The sequence below is a fragment of the Mustela erminea genome, chromosome 14, assembly GCF_009829155.1.
Source record: "Mustela erminea isolate mMusErm1 chromosome 14, mMusErm1.Pri, whole genome shotgun sequence".
Taxonomy (NCBI): Eukaryota; Metazoa; Chordata; class Mammalia; order Carnivora; family Mustelidae; genus Mustela; species Mustela erminea.
In genome coordinates, this window is record NC_045627.1 from 52,776,287 (window position 1) to 52,795,832 (window position 19,546).

General features: G+C 42.2%; 1 protein-coding gene across 5 annotated transcripts in view; it reads right to left on the reverse strand.

Moving 5' to 3' along the window:
* The window catches only part of NCOA4 (nuclear receptor coactivator 4), a 61,450-nt gene that overhangs the window by 6,475 nt on the left and 35,429 nt on the right, over positions 1-19,546 (reverse strand). For 3 of the 5 annotated variants that reach the window (XM_032312683.1, XM_032312680.1, XM_032312681.1), the window contains exon 3: positions 929-1,083. In XM_032312683.1, coding sequence (XP_032168574.1) covers positions 929-1,083 — 155 coding nt within the window. Of the gene's footprint in view, positions 1-928; positions 1,084-6,054; positions 6,202-14,123; positions 14,249-19,546 lie in introns of those variants that run through there. The other 2 variants (XM_032312684.1, XM_032312682.1) reach the window with 2 other exon arrangements.

Here is a 19,546-nt window from a genome sequence, read left to right on the forward strand (position 1 = left end):
TTTGGATGACCTAAAGCAATCAAGAGAAAATAAAAGGACAGATCATGTAATGCTGATCCCCCTCAGTTTTCCATACAAGTTGAAAACCTAAAGTCTTACAAATTTGCCAGTGGAGTAAGACAGGAGTTTTAATAGCTAGCCCTTATCCCTTTTCTCATTCTATGAATGAGCCATCTATTTACAGAGGCCAATTCAGTAAAGATATGTGCGACTACCTGTGAACAGACAGAAGACCACAAGGACAGACAGTTTAAGTAAACCTATAAACTAAGTGTTTCTGGAAGCATAAACAGCAATTCAAAAAAGAACAAATATAAAAATCCGAAGGACAGAAATCAGAACAGCTATAAATTATCCATGAGAATTCACATAAGAAACTATTTTAAAACAATTTTTTTCTGTATAATAAAGTTGTATTTCAAAGTCATGTAATACATGGTCTTCCCACTCACCAATAGAATAATATTAGGTCAATGGAACAAAGAGATTTCATTCTGGCTTGATCTAACAGATAAAGTTATTTACAGAACCATGCCACCACCAAAACCATGCCACCACTAAGTTAAAAGATGGCAGGGGACATGATGAAGTACCACCCTTCATGCATCAAGGACACACAGCTGGGAAGTATGGTACTCATTCATTTTGTTATTTTTTACTGAGGGCAGTACGTGGCACAGGGACCACAGAGAGGAACAATTTAAAAATGCATGCTGAACTGAACTCTTTAAGGTAGTACAAGGTTTTTCAGACTCTTCTACCATCTGCTTAATTTCACTTGGGAATCAAAGGTACCAACATTTCAGGCATACCATGCAAGGCATCAGGTGAAACTTTTTGGTTGGCACAGAAGCCAAGCCCTTAGCCATACTCTAACTAGCCCTGTGCTGAGAGTCCAGACAAGCGAAGAAAAAAGCACATGTCACACCTCTTGCAGGTTATCTTTAATTTGTTGTTCAGCCCGGAGAACTCCACCAATAGCAAGCTCCAAGTCCCTCCGTGCATCACAACACCTCAAAAGGGGCTCTCTAGTACTGGAGCAGCCACTCTGGTCCTGTGAGGTACTCATTCTGCTCACTGTTCCTTTGAAAGAAAAAAAAAAAAAAAAAAAAAAGAACAATCTAAATTGTACTGTAATTACAACCAAAAACCACCTTTCAATCATCCCCCAAATGATCATTCCAACCAGCTCCCAATTACTAACTTACTTAGATTACCTCCAACACAGACCTGACACATAGTATACCCTTAAGAAATACTGCCTCTTCTTCCCTGCCCACCACTACGGCATTCCTACCCTACAATTCTATGCATGTACTTTAGTGACATTTTAAATGTGAACAGATTATTCCTAAAAAAAAAAAAAAAAAAAAAAGCACTAATTTTCCTGAACTGATATGGCAAATGGCCTCCAAGAAGTTAAAAGAACACTATAGTGCAAGTTTCTATTTATAGCACACATAGGGAGCACATGTTCTTGTTCTGAAAGGTCTAGAAGGATCCGTAATTACTTTGAAAAGCAACTAAAAACTACTAACTTGGTAAGGAGAATTAAGAACATTGTTTGGATCTGGCACTTACCTAAATTGATTAGGAAAATGTAAATTTTAAATTATTTTCTTTAAGGTGGGACTTTTTTTTTTAATTTAGAAAGGCTTTAGGAATGGTTTCATAGGTAGGATGCTCTCAAGAATGTAAATCTAACAAAGTAATTTCAAAGGATTCTGATATAAGGGAGGTGCTTACAGGCACTGGTATGGGAAATTACAGAGTTTTCTAATCATCTTAGGTTTACAAGAGATAAGAAACAGAAGTGGAAAGAACAGCACACAAGCAATGATAAAATGATAAGAGACTGAGACAGAAGATGGTTGGAAAAACAATGAAGCAAAAGTTTGACAAAAACCACTGGAAGAAGTGTGGTGTCTATCGTAGATAGATCTAGAATCAGAGATAGTTTCTAAACACTTAGAGAAAAGCAGTAATCAATGTAACCCAGCAGGTGTTCACTAAGCCTGATGATATCAAAGTTATCTCCTTCTCGGACAATTCTACTAAACCAGCCACTCAATGTAGTCCTGCAGCCACACTCTATCTGGATGCTCAACAGTATGTCCTGTGTCAAGGTGATATCCTATCTCTGGGGACAAGTGAATATGAGATAAACAGGTACAACTAAATGGAATCCAAAGATTATTTTTTACAAACAACTCAAAAGGATAGAAGACTGAATGAAGCCAGTCTATAAAGTTTTTAGAGGTATGTTTTCCCCCAAACTCCCCTGTTTTCCCTAATTACATGGATTTAAAAAAAAAACAAAACAGAAAGCAGATATTACAGTTGCAGTTAACAAGTGACTTTGATAAAAAGATTCCACAACAATCTCTACACAGCTGTTAAATTTGATAAAACTAAATATAAATTTCTAAAACTTGAATGGGGGAGGACAAAGTGGAAGAGAATAAAATGTTTTTTAAAAGGATGAAGATTTTTAATTGAAAGTAACCTCTATATGAGTTAGCACTGTGCTGGGTCCGAGAGAAAACACACCATTTGCATTTACCAACAGTATAGTGGTTGTCACAGGACTAAGCTGTTCCATGTTTATTAAACTAAATTTAAAATTTCTTTCTGATTAACACAGTTTAGAACAGGCAAAGGGACCTTCAAACCATGAAAAATTTCTCCAGGAAGGGAAGCTGTTTAGCCTAGATAAGTGTCTGGGAGGACTTGATTACGACACTCAAATACTTGGTGACCGCTTGAAAAGACTTAGATTTGTTCAGAATCACCCAAAGGGAGTAGAGGAGGATTACCAGGAGACATCTGAGGGAACACGTGAAAGAACCTCCTGTCAGTTCTGAAGGCAGAGACCTTCTCAAAGAAGCCAGCTTTTGGCTGAATGGCAGCCTACCCAGTGTAGAGTCCTCCAAAAGGCTGACTCTTCATCTGAAAGCAAGTGACTTCTGGCCTAGACTGTACCTGCAAGCCTAGGGTTCAGGACCACATAGCTAGCTAAAAGCTGGGAAGGGACAAAAGTGGTATGACCCCCATCCTTAAATAAAATGATGGGAAGAAGAAACCTAATAGGCTTTCTTTTGAGAATCAGGGAAAGATACATACTGAGGAACTAGAGATCCTCTAAGAAACTGAAAGATTCAGGAAACTTTGTAACTTCCCTGTTATTTCGCTATCTCAATCTGTTTCCCCATAATGACCTCTAAAAAGGAAGGGCCTCCATAACTAAATTTGACAGAAATCTTTGTGGAATTTTTTTTTAACCCTCAAAAGGCCAGCTGTAACTATTTTGCTAACTTCTTTTTCACACTGTAAAACTGACCTGTTTTAAGCACAGGCATTTAGTGCACACTGTCGAGACCCTGAACAATACCTGTGCAACACAACTGAACTGCTGGCTCATATGTGGAGAGCTAGTGTCACCTCATTACCAAAAGTTGCTTCACTTTGCACTTAAAAGTTACATGCAAGGCATATTTAGCTGTCTTTCCAATTATTAACCAACTTTCTCTTGTGCCAAATTTCCCATTCTTAGGTCTTCATCATTTGTATGGAATGCCATAATGCCTGGCACAGTGTAAAATGCAATCAATAAAATTAAACTAAGATGTACTGGGACACTTGGGTGGCTCAGTCGGTTAAGGTCCTAGGTCACGATCTCAGAGTCCTAGGATCAAGTCCCACATCAGGCTCCATGCTCAGCGAGGAGCCTGCATCTCCCTCTACCTGCTGCTCCCCCTGCTTGTGTGCACTCGCACTCCCTCTGACCAAAAAAAAACAAAAAAAAAAAACAAAAAACAACAAAAAAACCCAAAATCTTTTTTAAAAAATAAGTATATAAATAATAAATTAAAATGTACTTCACAATGCCAAACCCGAGCTCTAGATCACACAGGTGGCAAAGTCAAATGCATAAAAGTGCTATTATTACTAGATCCCTAAAGTAGATCTTCTGAATTCAATTACAAGTACTATAAAAACTATTCAATAGGAACAAAAAATGGCAAAAGTATACAAACTGGGTTTTCTCTTTATCAGCTATGAACAGAAGGCAGGATGAGATTTAAGTTACAAAACTGATTTTCCCCACATATTTATCACATGTTTTCACATGTTATCCTTCAACGCAGTCATCTTGTTAATAAGGGTCTTTAGAGCCCATCTGTCACTGCCCCACCACCTTCAACAGAAGACTGTCTTAAATGTACATTTTTTTAGACAAAGTCAAAAGTTTAAGTGCTTCTAAAACTTTCCTGCCTCTAGGATTCCTGTCCTATTAGGTTTGGAGGGGAGGAGGAAGGAGAAGGGAGAGATACACGCACCCCTCAAATAAAGAAAGTTCCAGAAAAACCTAGAGCTCTCCCCAAAGAGTTCTACAAACTATACATGCTATCTTTGCACAAATCTAATTATGAAACCCAAAGATCATGAAACCAGGATTGAGCAACCAACCACAAATGAAGCTAAATCATTATCATGCGGTTTAACCATAAAATTTCCAAAAGCTATAACCCTCTAGTGACCAGCACAAACCACACTTTGAAGCTGAAAATCTCTTAGCCATCTCTTTTGTAGACTGTTCTCATTTTACAGATGAAGCCACTAAGGCCCAGACAATTTAAACAACCCATCTAAAGACCACAGGCTTGAGTTCAGAACTAAAGTTCCTAAGGTCTAGTCCTGGATGCTCTCTGACCAGCTTGTTCTTCCTTTAGTGTCTTATCACCCACAAATTACTTTTATTTGCCAATACTAAAGTTTGAAATTAACATTCCAAAAAAAAGAAACCCAAGAATGAACACTCCAATGGCATGCTACTGGAGTAACTTACACCAAGATTCTGTCCATTTTCATAGTCCTCAATAAATTATGACAATTATGACATTAACATATAATGTATTACCTGTTTCAGGGGTACAGCTCTGTGATTCATCAGTCTTACACAATTCACAGCACTCACCATAGTACATACCCTCCCCAATGAAATTATGACTATATTTAGAACTTCTTCCTTGGATAATGCTAACAAATAGTACCTGTGCATGTCATGATAGTTTCGGAATAATCAAAACACTGCCAAATACCAGTGCCAAGTATGAAGGACACAGCAAGCGACCTTGATTCTGATCCCTCATCTGTATCACAATCGAAGTTCCATTTGTCTATCTGAAGGCTTAGGCCAGGTCATCTCTAACTGCACCTTCCAGCTCTCACTGTCTGTCACCCTTTCCACCTGCCCCTCCTCTCCAAAAAAAATTTTCCACTTTTTATTTTCCTGGCATCCAAATCATTGCTAGAAGCCCACGCCCTGAAAAAGCAATCCACAGCATACATCTGTGTTGTATGGATTACTAAATCCGAAATACTGCCAATTTGGTTATCTTTGATGAGACAATATAGATTAGAATTTTCCGGAAAAAAATTATTAATTATGAAGTAATTAATATTCCACATTACCTTGAGACATTTCTTCATCACACGTTATTGTTTAAAAAAGCTTATTTTTTATTTCACAGTTCATTCACTCAAATGCTATGTATGTCCTACGCTAGCCTCAGCCCACTTTTAATTCTTTACGAACACAAGTATTTTTGAAATTCAGGATCTGATTCTCCGTAACTTTTTTTACACCTCGCAAATAAAGGTTAATACCTGAAGAGACTTACACAAAATAAGTAACCATGAAATCACGATAGCATATTTTAAGATTTACACTTCAGAGTTTACTTCGCTGTATACTTGTTAACTACAGCAACCGAGCACATCATCTTTCCGAAGCAGTAACTGCAAACCGACTACAAAATTCCCCACCTAATGCCAAGTAAGACTTTTCTAGTTAAAAGCAACAATGATTCATGCAACTTTCCAGGTTCCCCAACACTTTCTAAGAGCACAGTAGCCCTACGAACCCGCAGCCCTCAGGGGTCACCGCTCAGCACGCATGCGCACAGCCGGGGCCGCAGAGCCCCCTTTCCCACAGCAGCGTGGTAAGAGACTCCAAGCGCTCCGGCGGCGCCCCTGGGCTGCCCAACGAACCTCACAGGCGGGTCTCCGCCGCGCGACCAGCCTGCCGAACCGGAGCCGCTTTGACCACGACTGGAGTGCCGAAGGTTCCCGAGGCCACGAGCCACGTCCCACCCCGCCTGATACTGGCCGCAGACTTCGGCGGCTGGGAGCGCGCACGTCGGCGCCGGGGACGAGCAGAGAGGCTCCGCCCACTCGGGCACCTCCCCTCCCCCGACAACCCCAGGCCCCTGCAGCAGCTGGCAAAGCTCGGGCGTGGCTCCTCCCTCCCCGCCCCGCCGCTTCCGGAAGCCGGTTCCCAGGGGCCGCTCTCCAAACTCCCCTCGACCCAGATGCTCCAGCTCGTAGCCTCTGTCCACCCCGCTCCGCGCTCCAAGTCGTCAAGGCGTCTACGGCTTAAGGATTTTGCTGCTCTTCACTACAGAGAAATAACAACCGTGGGTCTTCTGAAGGCTTACGGAGTTATTCTTGGCATGTCCCTGCCCAGTAGTTTATGCCTCCGAGATAACCACTGTCAGCACAGCTGGAGTTCAGCCCTCGCCTTTTGTTCCAGGTGTCCATTATTACTGTCGCCAACTCAATGAGAATTACATGAATTATATGTAAAATGTTTACGACAGTACCTGGCATACAGTATTCCTGTTTGATTATCATGCTCATAGTACGACTAATTTGGTGTCCTTTTCTCCAAAAACAACCCTTACAGCCTGTATATCCAATCAGGCCAGAAGACAAAATCTAGACAGCACTAGTCATTCCCTTTCAATCCATTTTATTAATGTAAAAAATTTGCTCTTGTCTATGCTTATGGTTTCATGTGCATACACAAATAAAAATAGTTTTATTTTTGTAAATAGTAAGAGTAAAGCAAAACCATATGAAAAAAGACAAAGGAAACACTAATGGCCATCACCTTCAATTAGGAAACCCTCAGATTTCAGATGAACAGACTTTGTGGAGGCTCTGTTTTATCTATGATGCACAAAGTTTCTGGGATCCCGTTTCAGATATTAATTACCAGAAATAAGGAGAAAACAATTTCTTCTTCATTGGATAACACATTTTGTAAAGATGAAAAATTAGACATACTTCTAAATGATTAAAGTTTAAATTTTCTGGCCTTTTGTACTTGAAGTCAAATGGCTAGAAGGGAGGAATTCTCAATCAAAATATAACTGATGTCAAGAACTTTCATCTTTTAGATGCCCCTATAAAATACTCACAGTGTAAATACAGTAGAAACTGTGCTATCACCTACATAACCGGTAGTCTCTACACCCTCTCTAAAAGATCCTGATCAGCGCCTCCACACACTAAATGCGCCAGCTCTCCCTCACTTGAATTCCTGAGTTACAGTAACTGAGAGTTAGTGTTTGTTCTGTCAGCTTATGCCAGCTTTAGTTGTTATTAAATGATGTGATTTATTCAATTTTATATAAACATAAAGACTGTGGAGGAAAAAATCATAAAAATCCAGAAGAATTCCAGGGGTGCCTGGGTTTCTCAGTGGTTACATGTCTGCTCTCAGCTCAGGACATGATCACAGGGTCCTAGGATCAAGCCTCGGTAGTGCTCCCTGCTCAGTGGGGAGTGTGCTTCTTCCTCTGCTCCTCCTCCCAGCTCATGCTCTTGCTTCTTTCTCAAGTGAATACATAAAAAATCTTTTTTTTAAAAGATTTTATTTTTTTATTTGACGGAGATCACAAGTAGGCAGAGAGGCAGAGAGAGAGAGAGAGAGAGAGAGAGTGAGAGGAGGAAGCAGGCCCCCTGCTAAGCAGAAAGCCCAATGTGGGGCTTGATCCCAGGACCCTGGGATCATGACCTGAGCCGAAGACAGAGGCTTTAACCCACTGAGCCACCCAGGCGCCCGGAATAAATAAAAAAATCTTAAAAAAAAGAAATCTAGAATTCTGCATTCAAACTACTTTGTAGGCCCTTAAACTTCATTATTTGCCCTTACATCCTTATAAAATGTTTCTATTTTACCTCTCTTCTGCTTCAAGATTTCTATGCTGTCTCAGAACAAGAGAACCATCCACTCCTAGTAGATCATCTCATTTAGAGATAACATAAACTATAACTCTCCAATGACTCCCTACTTGCCTATAGGATAAAGTCCAAATTTTTTTTTAAGATTTTTATTTATTTATTTGACAGAGAGAGATCACAAGTAGGCAGAGAGGCAGGCAGAGAGAGAGAGAGAGAGAGAGAGGAGGAAGCAAGCTCCCCACTGAGCAGAGAGCCTGATGCGGGGCTCGATCCCAGAACCTTGGGATCATGACCTGAGCCAAAGGCAGAGGCTTAACCCACTGAGCCACCCAGGCGCCCATAAAGTCCAAATTTCTTACAAAGTTAATAAAGTTCTCTATTTTCTTGCTCCAACATGATTCTTCTGCTATCTCCTCAGGGCAGCCCCATACTGTGACCTGTTACACAGCTATTCTATCCACAGTCATCCAGGCTGGTTCACTTTGTCCAGCTTGGCTCTCCCAGTGCTCTCCACCAGCAATATCAGTTCCCTTCTCCCTACCTGTATGCTTTTCTAACTATGCTCAAGTCCCACCACTTTGACACCTTTCCTGACCCAGCAACCCCACTCCTCACTAGTTTGGGCCAACAGAGTTATATGCTCCTTCCTCTGGACCCACTCTAATCAGGACAGGTTTCCAGCATGACACCTATAACATGTTACTCTAATTACATGTTACATGTCTGCCTCCTTAGCTTGAGACCTCCAGGAGAAGGTATCATGTTTTATTTGGCTTTGTACACCCTAATGCTGAACAGATAGCCTGATAAGGGTGTCTTGGCATTACCAACCCTCTTCACTTTACATGCTCTATTGCACTGACATAAAGAGAATGGTGTCCCTGAAGTTGTGCAGTGCTATGACCCTAAATTTAACAAAGACTTAACTTATGTTTGATAAATGGATAGATGAATAAATGATAAGCAAATGTTCAAGTTCAGACTAGCCAGATTAAGTATAGTTCTTCATTAAACATAGATAATTAACTTGATGTCACACTTAAGGCCTGCATTAATTCAGGAAGGTTTTTCAGAAGTGGAAATGTTTCTAGTGTAATGCTACTTTTAGTTTTCTCTCAAACAAGACAAAACTAGCAAGGGTATTGCCACTGACACCATGATCCCAGAACAGGCACTGAGATAAAGCATCTTTCCTCAGTCCAGACCTGCCAAAGTTCAGCTATAGAGACTCACAAACATCAGGAAGTCTGTGAGTTAAAGGGGGAAATATTAACTGTACTTCAGCACAGTTAAGTACTTGAGCCAACTCAGGATTTTTTTTTCCTAAGATTTTTGCAGTACCACAGAAATTCTAGCTGACACCACAAAAGTTTGGTTGGCTTTCAGAACTGGGGCCCTATTTTCAACTTGAAACTTCTGCCCATAATACAATCAAGGATAGGAAAACATCTACCATCACAGCAATAATACCATTTTATCCCTAATTGTATGATAAATATCTTGTGGTTTTTTCCAACAGGAAATGAACAAGTAATAATTTTTTTCTTTCAAGCCCAGGGGACTAGCAATAATGTCAAAATTAAATTCAAAATACACCTAAGATTATGTTCTTATGAAATCAGTACTTGTATTAAAAGACTTAATTTCTTATCTGCAACTAAACTGGCAATCAAAAACCTTTTAACCTATATGGTCAGTTCACTCCTTCGTTGAACCAAACTGTCACATCTGTAGAGCACTCTAGGCACTGGGTAAGAGGAATAGTACGTCTCAAGTGTCCCCAGACATACTTCTACCACCAGAGAATAACATCTTGATTCCAGTGAATAATCAAGCCAGGCAAAAATCAGGGATGATGACTTGGGATAAGAATGGCTAAGAGAATTAGAATGAATCATTCACATCAGAATCAAAAAGAACGGCTTCAAAATAACTATTTTAGGGATGCCTGGATGGCTCAGTAGGTTAAGCATCTGCCTTAGGCTCAGGTCATTATTTCAGGCTCCTGGGATAGAGCTGCACATAGCGGTCTGCTCAGCAGGAAGCCTGCTTCTCCCTCATAGGTGCACACTCATGCGCGCGCTCTCTCTCTCTCTGTCAAATAAATAAAATCCTTTTTTCTTAAAGATTTTATTTATTTATTTGACAGACGGAGATCACAAGCAGGCAGAGAGGCAGGCGGGGGGTGGGGGTGAAGAGCAGGCTCCCTGCTGAGCAGAGAGCCTCCTGTGGGGCTCGATCCCAGAACCCTGAGATCATGACTTGAGCTGAAGGCAGCGGCTTAACCCACTAAGCCACCCAGATGCCCCCAAATAAATAAAATCTTAATTAAAAAAAAAGTTGAAACACTGTTTTAAAAAAATAACTATTTTATTCTCTTGCCAGTGAATCTACCTAATTCAAAGAGGATGATTACCATGTCAGGCTCTGAGGTATTGTAGACTTGATGTGATTTTTATAAATTATACCAAATATTAAAATTTAACAAGCAAAGACAAGGTGAGAAGAACTATACAGCAGCTCCTCTGACAAGCACACTATTTAGAGACACTATCTAAAGCTACTCAAGTAAAAGTGCTCATCTTGGCCCCCATATCACCTAGGCCACTCACCTTGTTCGTGTGTTCTATGCTGAAACAAAGCATTCAGACACATCTATAATGAAAACAAAGCCAAAATCTAAGTTGTAGATAAAAGCTTTAAGAAAGTAGCAGGAATAGTAACAAAAATGCCAGGGACATCTATAGTGCCTCCATCAAACTGAACTTAATCCAATCCATACAATCCATACATACATACCTGATTATAATCACTTTAGACTTGCAACCTACCTGGTATGCAAACAAAAGTACTAAATTCACTGGTTTCAGCAATGCCTAAAAAAGTGCTCTCTGAACCAGGAGCACGTTCTATTGTGTATCATGCACAGTGATAAATCTTTATTGTCTGAGGCTCCAGCTACTGAAAAAGTCAGATGCACAAAATTAACTGAGATAAAGCACTGGTCCTCAGAGACACAGTTCAAAGCTGTGGTGGCCTGATGTTGAGATGCGGAGTGTAACTCCCAGGGAAGGAGCTTGGCAGTGCCACTCTAGCTGCTGGGGCGCATACTGCATACTGCCTCAACAAAACAAATGCTGAACATCATTTTTGGGTTTTTGCCCTTTTTTATAAAACGCAAAATCCTCTTTGGATTTCTTTCACTTATCGAAAACAGACACAAATGCAGGTCTTTCATAAATCAAAGTGGCATAATGCAAGCTTTAAAAAACCAGAGGATACCTATATTAGTATAATAGGTAGCTATTTTTATTACTTCTGGTAAGAGTTAAATGATGGTAGAATGATAATAACACATTTTATTATGTAGCTCATCAACTTAATAAGTCACCATTGTATCTCTCCAGTATCCCTACAGAAACCTCATGACTGCTCCCTACTCCTCTCTCCTCACCTTTTTGCTTACTCAGTCCAGCCACAAATGCCTCCTTGCTGCTCCTCCAGCATACCAAGGATACTTCTGCCTCAGGGCCCTTGCACTTTCCTCCAGATATCCATATGCCCACTCCTTCACTTCCTTAGGGTGTCTGACTACTACTTCCTTAGGCTGTCTTTGCAGTGAAGCCATTCCTCACTATCCTATACAAAATAAATCTTTCTTCCATACACTCCCCCTTAATATATTCTACAGTATTTATGATAATCTGACATGTAGAAACCATTTATTTTCTGACCCCACTTCAGAAAACACATTAGGAGGTAAATTCCACCCAGGAAGGAACTTTGTCTTTTTGTACACTGTTATATAGTAGGTATTCAATAAATATTTTCTGAATGAATTCAGTAAGTATTTAATACATCTATGTGCCAAGGGTTTCTTTTTTTAAACTTTCCATTTAGTCCCCACAAACATTTAAAGTACATATTATCACCACAATTCATTAAAAATAAAGAGTCTAGGGGCACCTGGGTGGCTCAGTGGGTTAAAGCCTCTGTCTTCCGCTCAGGTCATGATCCTAAGGTCCTGGGATCAAGCACAGCATGGGGCTCTCTGCTCCGAGGGGAGCCTGCTTCCTCCTCTCTCTCTGTCTGCCTCTCTGCCTGCCTCTTTGCCTACGTGTTATCTGTCTCTCTGTCAGATAAATAAATAAAATCTTTAAAAAGAAAATAAAAATAAAGATCATAAGGCTTGATGAAATTAAATATGTATCACCTATAATCACAAGCTTCCAGGTAGAGGAACTAAGATTTAATCTCAGGTCTGAGTCTAAAGTCTTTAGCCACACAATATATGTTAAAGGGATCACTTCAATACTAAGAGTTTATGTATTTACTCAACAAATATTTACTGAGTGACTACACTGACATATACTTATGATAGTCCCTGAGCACAATGGTGAACTTCCTACCTAGAGGAGAATTTGTGTCACTGATTCACCAAAAATTCAGCAGAACATACTAATTCTTTGAAATAAGACACTGAGAGTTAAAAATACACCAGCAGCAATGATGACTATTTCTGAATTTTTTCCAGTATGCTAACCCCTACTCTCAGAAGGAAAGTATTATAAAACATGAGCCAAGAGACTTTTAGATGGGGGTAGGGATGTATCAGAATATCCTGCAGTTTTCTGAAGCCCCTCCACAGGTTCCTGAAATTCTGGCACAGCTAAGCTGATTTAAATCGGGTGGCTAGGCGTGTCCTATGTAATTCTAGAATAGGATATCTCCTCCCCCTCTGAGAATCACATTTTCCTTCCCTTACACAGCTCACTGTGCTTTTCCACTTTTTAAATACCTACCTGTCCAACAGTAGTAATGTAATTGTAGAGGTTTATTTAGACACAAAATATCACAAAACTTTAAATCCCTAGGATTTTCCCTGCCCACCCAAGGACAAAAGTCCCGTAGAAGAGGGGGAAGGAAAAATAAAATGTGAGGAATATTACTGGGCTAGAACTTAAATATATTATCTCACTTCTCTTAACAAAGAGGCAAGCTAGCAAACATTCCAAAGAGCAAACCAAGTAATTTCCGTACGCCGCAAGGCACATGCACCCCCAGCCCCACCACTGTAGCATTTGCGTAAGTCTTCCTTAGAGGGTCTGACAGTCATTAAAGTTCAGAAATGTCACGCTAGGACCCCAGTACAGAAATGAGGCAACCATGATTACCTGTCTCATCCTCACCCCAGGAAAAAACTCAAGAGTCCTTACAACCACATTTCCAGATCACCAAGCGGGCGGTGGAAAGATAAACCTATCCAAAATACTGTTATGCGATGGTGAAACTTATCCTGATTAGAAAACACCGGAAAAAGGTATTATGAAAAAGCTGCTTTTTCCATCTGACAGACAGCTTTGACCGCTGTCATTTTGGATCGCATCATCCCATCTTACATCACATGGCACTAAGACTGTTTTATATTACTGTTACCCCGCCACAGGAATTTACTTTCACGAAAATAAGCGTTGTGCCTTTTTTTTCTTTTTTTTTTTCCCATTGCTGTGGCCTCAACAAAGGCTGAACACGTAGGCAATGAATAAATGATCGCTGGTGGGATGAATCAAGGAATGAGCAAACCCTGCTCTTCTCTGTAAAAAAGGAGAGAATCAAGCTACCTCTCGGATTGTGGGGAGTATTACATGAGAGGGTAGGTAACGCTGTGTTGGCACACAGACGGCCGAAAAAACATCATCTTCCTCGCGTTTTCACCCAACAGTTTGGGAATGGATATGCTCTGCGCCCGTTCTGGAAAACGGGGACCTCTTCGCATCCATGAGGCCCTGGCGAGGGCACGCTAAACCTTGCTGCTGTCACTCCCGGGGCCGGAGAAGGCGGACGGGCAGAAGGTGGTGATCCCCTGGCAGAGCTCGTGTCAAGCGCTGGGGAGGGGACAGGCTCAGCGCAGCCAACAGTCAAGAAAAGGTGACACCCCCACCCTACCCTGGGGGGCGGACGGGTTGAGGTAAAGACCGGCCGGGAAGCGCAGGCCCATGCCCGGCGAACAAGCGGTCATGGCACCCCGGACCAGCCCTCGACCTGAGGGCTAGAGGAGGTGTGCAGGCCCCACGAGCCACTGCGGTTCTTACCAGCTCCAAGTGGCCGCTCCTGGCGATCGGAGTGGAAGCTTCGTGGGAGAAAGACCGGCCCGATCAAGTAAGGGGCCGAAAGGAAGAGTTCTCGCGAGAGCACAACCTTCCTCCCACGCCTCACGCCACACGTCTGACAGTCTCGCGAGATATTCGCTCGGGTCAGCGCAAAGCCCTTGTCCGCCCTCTAGAGAGCACAGAGCGCAGGCGCGCACTCTTTCAGGCGTTCGATATCCGTGTCCTTTTCCACCGTTTCTAAATAAATCAGATGAAGTGAAGCAAAAAAGTGTTGCAGGCACACTCTGTGCCAAGGATTATCCTAAGTGATTCTCTCACAAGAAATGTCCTCATAAGATAGATTTTAGCTTTAACCTATGCTTGCAAAAATAAATGTCAGAAGACTCAAAAATGACAAATCATGTATGATTCCACTTACAGAGGGTACCTAGAGCAAGTCAGATTTATAGAGACAGGAAACACGTTGGTGGTTGCCACAGGCTGGGAGAGAGGAATTATTGTATAATGAGTATAAACTTTCAGTTTGCGATGATGGAGAGTTCTGGAGATGGACGTAGTGATGGCTGCACAACAATGTGGATGTAATTCCACTCAACTGTAAACTTTAAAAATGATTAAAGTGGTAAAATTTACATCCTGTATATTCGGATACAACTTTCTTCTTTTAATTTTAGTAAACAAATGTCAGAGTCCAGATTCCAAGCCACATCATCTGACTCCAAAGCATATGTTCATTTGCACCACATTGTACCATTCTCCACATTTCACCACTCTGTACCTTTTCTCAAAATTTTCACAGTGTGACATTACCCACATCAGAACTTTTTTGTTTATTTGTGACCAGATAGTCATACAGGAATCTTTCTGTCTCAACTTTGACAGAGGTCCCCAGTACTCAGCTATCTGCTCTCCCACGTTTCCCAGCAAGGTGAAAGACCATCTAAGTAGGACCCACCCAAGAGTGGCAAGGGGCAAAGCAATCTCTGCAGAAGGCAATGGGAAGCATGGATTTAAATACAGATGCTAAAAGGCAGTCAGAGCATGTAGTGGAAGGGGTGCTGAGAAGAAGGAACAGCAAGGCATGTTGGAGAAGTCCACAAAAGCCTCAAAAGGAAGAAAATCATCCTAAACACTGCCACTGGCAGAAGAAGCCAAGACGTACCTGACCCTTAATTTTCTCATCCCCCTCTCCAGTTCAGATACAGACTCTGGACAGATACTTTAGTGTAACTAAAAGTGACCAAAGCACTTTTTAATTATCTTAGGATCAAAACACTATAGAGCCTGCCTAGATTGCTCAACTAGTCTACATAGCATGTTTAAACAGGTTGGGTTCAGGGGCAGAGGAAAAATAAAGCTCTTCACCGATTGCCTGCAGATTGTTCAAAAGAGGACTGTTTGCTTGTTTGTGATCTGTCACATACACATTGGACTCTAAACCCCAGGACAGCAGAGACATTGTTTCTCTGGTGCATTGCTTAGCCCCAGGCTCTGATCACTATCTAGCCCAAGCACTCAGTAAAGAGCTGTTGAGTGAACAAATATTCTCTAACACAGAAACAGCAAGAGGTGATTAACACTGTCACTGTCACAAAACGTAAGTTCCGTTAAGTTCCGACATTTTGGGGTGGTCTGTATGCAGCAAAGCCCTGCACCCAAGCCATTTCCATCTACAAGGCACAATCCCTGGCCTTTTAATACCCCGTCAGGATGTGTGTGGTCTTGGAGGTGCTTCTCCCAGGCCATCCGATCTAAACTGCCCTAACTTTAGGGTGTCTAGCAGGCTCAGTTGATAGAATATGGGACTCTTGCTCTTTGGGTCATGAGTTCAAGCCCCACATTGTGTCTAGAGCTTACTTTGGAAAACAAAACCAAACCAACAACAACAACAACAACAAAAAACCCTGTCCTAACCTCAAACACAAGGGTATATGTGGGACACAGTATGGAGGATGCTTTCTGAAGAAAAGGAAGGAAGAATAAACATGGAAACCTCAAAGAAAATGAGGGATCTGATTTCATCTTGAAGACACATGCTTTTTTTGGATTGTTCTCCAGATAGCTGGACACCAGGGCAGAAGACTGCAGACATTAGAAGTGACAGAAGCAGCAGTGGTTCCCTAAGTAGGAGACATACAATGATCTACTGCAGTATACATTATAAAACCATTATAACTTTTATTCGTATTTTTTTAAGATTTTATTTATTTATTTTACAGAGATAGATCACAAGTAGGCAGAGAGGCAGGCAGAGAGAGAGAGAGGGAAGCAGGCTCCCTGCTGAGCAGAGAGTCCAATGCGGGACTCGATCCCAGGACCCTGAGATCATGACCTGAGCCGAAGGCAGCGGCTTAACCCACTGAGCCACCCAGGTGCCCCTTATTCGTATTTATTTTTGTCTCCTTTCAGTGTTTGCATGATTTATAACACATACACATTTATAAACTGATGCATAATAATTTATAAACTAAAAGCATACACAGATTTAAGTGTTTGTTCAAAAACTTTTTTATTGGCAGGTAGGGTTACACAATCATGGATTGTTAGAGACCAAAGAGGAACAAGGCCTGGCCTGGGAAAGCCTGGGCCCTCTCAGGCTGGGAGCCCTGGGCCCATAACAAGCACATTACATTACCTATTCAACTGACAATACAAGTCCTTTCTGGGTGATTCTGTTCCGCCACCTTATGGCTGTAGGTCTCCTCCTGAAGATTTTCTGGCACTTGGTTTTTGTCATTAGCACACAGGTGTAGCAGGGCTGTCATTGAGATGAGAGCGAGGCCTGTTAGAAGGCATAGAATGCCTGGCCTCCCCAGGACTGGCTCTGTGATGGAAGCAGCCTACACTCCAGCTGTCTGGGGTGACTCTCACCATCTTTTTTTTTTTTTTTTTTAAAGAATTTATTTTTATTTATTTATTTGACAGACAGAGATCACAAGTAGGCAGAGAGGCAGGCAGAGAGAGAGAGAGAGAGAGGAGGAAGCAGGCTCCCTGCAGAGGAGAGAGCCCGATGCAGGGCTCGATCCCAGAACCCTGGGATCATGACCTGAGCCAAAGGCAGAGGCTTTAACCCACTGAGCCACCCAGGAGCCCTGACCCTCACCATCTTAAGATCACTCTTTTCCACCCTGCCCTGCATCCACAGAAAGGCAGCAGTAAGTTCTGACAGGCCCAGAAGCAGATCTGGGCTCCTGTGGGGCCTGTCAGCTTGTTCCAGCCTGACTCTTCTTGCCCTCCCTACTCAGGATTTGCCAGCGGTACTGCTGCTTGAATATGTGACGGGAACTCTTCCTGGCATGGAGGCCTGTTAGGACAGGAGCTAGCTCAGCCAAGAGGAACAAAGAATCACCAGGTGGGGGGGCACCTAAGTGGCTCTGCCTTTGGCTCATGATCCCAGGATCTTGGGACCAAGCCCCCACGTTGTCTCACGGGGCTCTCTGCTCAGCAGGAAATCTGTTTCTTCCTCTCCTTCCCTTCCTTCCCCTACTCGGCCCCTGCCCTCCCCCCTGCTCCTCCTCTATCTTGCATGTGTGTGCTCATTCTCTCAAATTATTTTTTTTTAATTAAAAAAAAATCACTCCAGGTGCATGAAGCTCAGAAAGAAACTGATGAAAACTAGATGTTATCAGACAGAGAACCAACTCCGAACTCAGGTTTAACTGTTCCGAAATACTCAAGAAACAAGTGATGGTGGGAAAGGAAAGGTTGCTTTATTCAAGAAGCTGGCCACCGGGGAAGATGGTGGACTAACGTCCTAAAGACCATCTTCCCCATCCACGTGAAGCCCGAGAGTAGTAAACAGGAAAACAGGGAAACAATGAGAGGAGAAGCCAGGGCTCAGTTGGTTTGTCATACATTAATATGATGCTGAATAGACTTACTGCCATCAGTGACAGCTGTTTTCAAATGTAGTCAGGACTTATCTCCTGGGAAAGTCTGGTCCTTCATTCCTCAAGGCCAGTCAGTGGTCTGCAAAATCTCAAGGAAGGTAGGTTAGTTCTGCTACAAACCAAGGGGCTTAGGTCAGCAAGCAAGGAGTGCCTAAGCTTGAAGCAAGTCACCCTCAAGACAGGTTGGAGTGCTGTTACATGAGGATCATCTCCCTGGGAAAGTCCACCCACACATTCAAGGGTGCAAACCATTTTAGGGCTCATCGCCCTCCAGAAACACCCATAAACCCCAGATTTAAATTGCCCTTCCCTGAAGTATACATAGAAACAGCTATCTTCAGGGTCCTTTGTGATAATGTTTCCTTCTAAAATGTGGCCCTTGATTTATTTTAACAAAAGAGGACATTTCAATACTCTCCCCAAAGAGTAGAAACCATAATGAGAAATGAAAAAAGATTTCCCAGGGCTCCTGGGGTGGGTGTCCTGGGCAGTGTGGAAACCAGGGCAGTCTGAGCCTGGGCCTCCAACCTCAGGCTGGACTACCAATGGGCAGCTTGAGATCCGGACAGAAAATGTAACAAGTCAAAAAATTCTCCCAGACAAAATGTAATCAAACCCTCTATTTTGCTATGGCAAAAAATAAAATAAAAAATTTTTTAATGTTTATGAGAAAAACCCAGTAGGCTGTGAAACAATTACAGGGCAAAGGAGTTGGCTCTGAACAGTAGGGAGAAGTGCACGTATTTCCTCTGTGTGGAGCAGTGTGCTAAATGGGATGAACAGGCAATGTGGCAGGAAAGGGGGAGGGGCACCGTGAGCCCAGACTAGATGTCAGTTACTGACTCGGGTTCCAAACTAGCAGAGAGAAGGCATTACATATTTGAGTTAATTAATTTATATTTAAAATCTCATTTAGTTTTTATATTCACCTGATTATCCTTATTTTATAGTGAGTAAACCAAGACTCAGAGAGATTAAGAAATTTATCAGGGCCACACAACTGGTATAAAAGAGAATGGAGAATCAGACCCAGTTACTCTGACTCAAGCATCGGGGCTCTTCTCACTTCATTCTTTTCTATACTAGATCCACGGGAACCCTGAAGGAGGGTTATGTTGACATAGCTGTGATGATGCGGCACTGACCAGGGTGGGGGAGTGACAAATCCAGGGGACATGGATGCATTGGCCTCTTTGGAGATGCACTCTTAGATCAGAGAGGAACATTTCACAAGCCCTTAATTTGGTCCAAAAAAATCGCACCCCAGAGCCACACTGACACTTTATACAAAGACAATGTCGGATTTCTGGAACCACAAAACCAAGTTTCAACTGGAATAGGTGGTGGCCCCACCAAGGCAATACCTGGACACCTGCTTCCACCAGCCAGCCAGCCAGCCTCCCAATCCATGATCCTTCTTGTCCCGTTAAGCACTTAGCATGGGGGCACACTCAATACATATTTTTGGAATATTCCCGACACTTAAAATCTGTAGCACTCCGGTGTTTAAGTGCT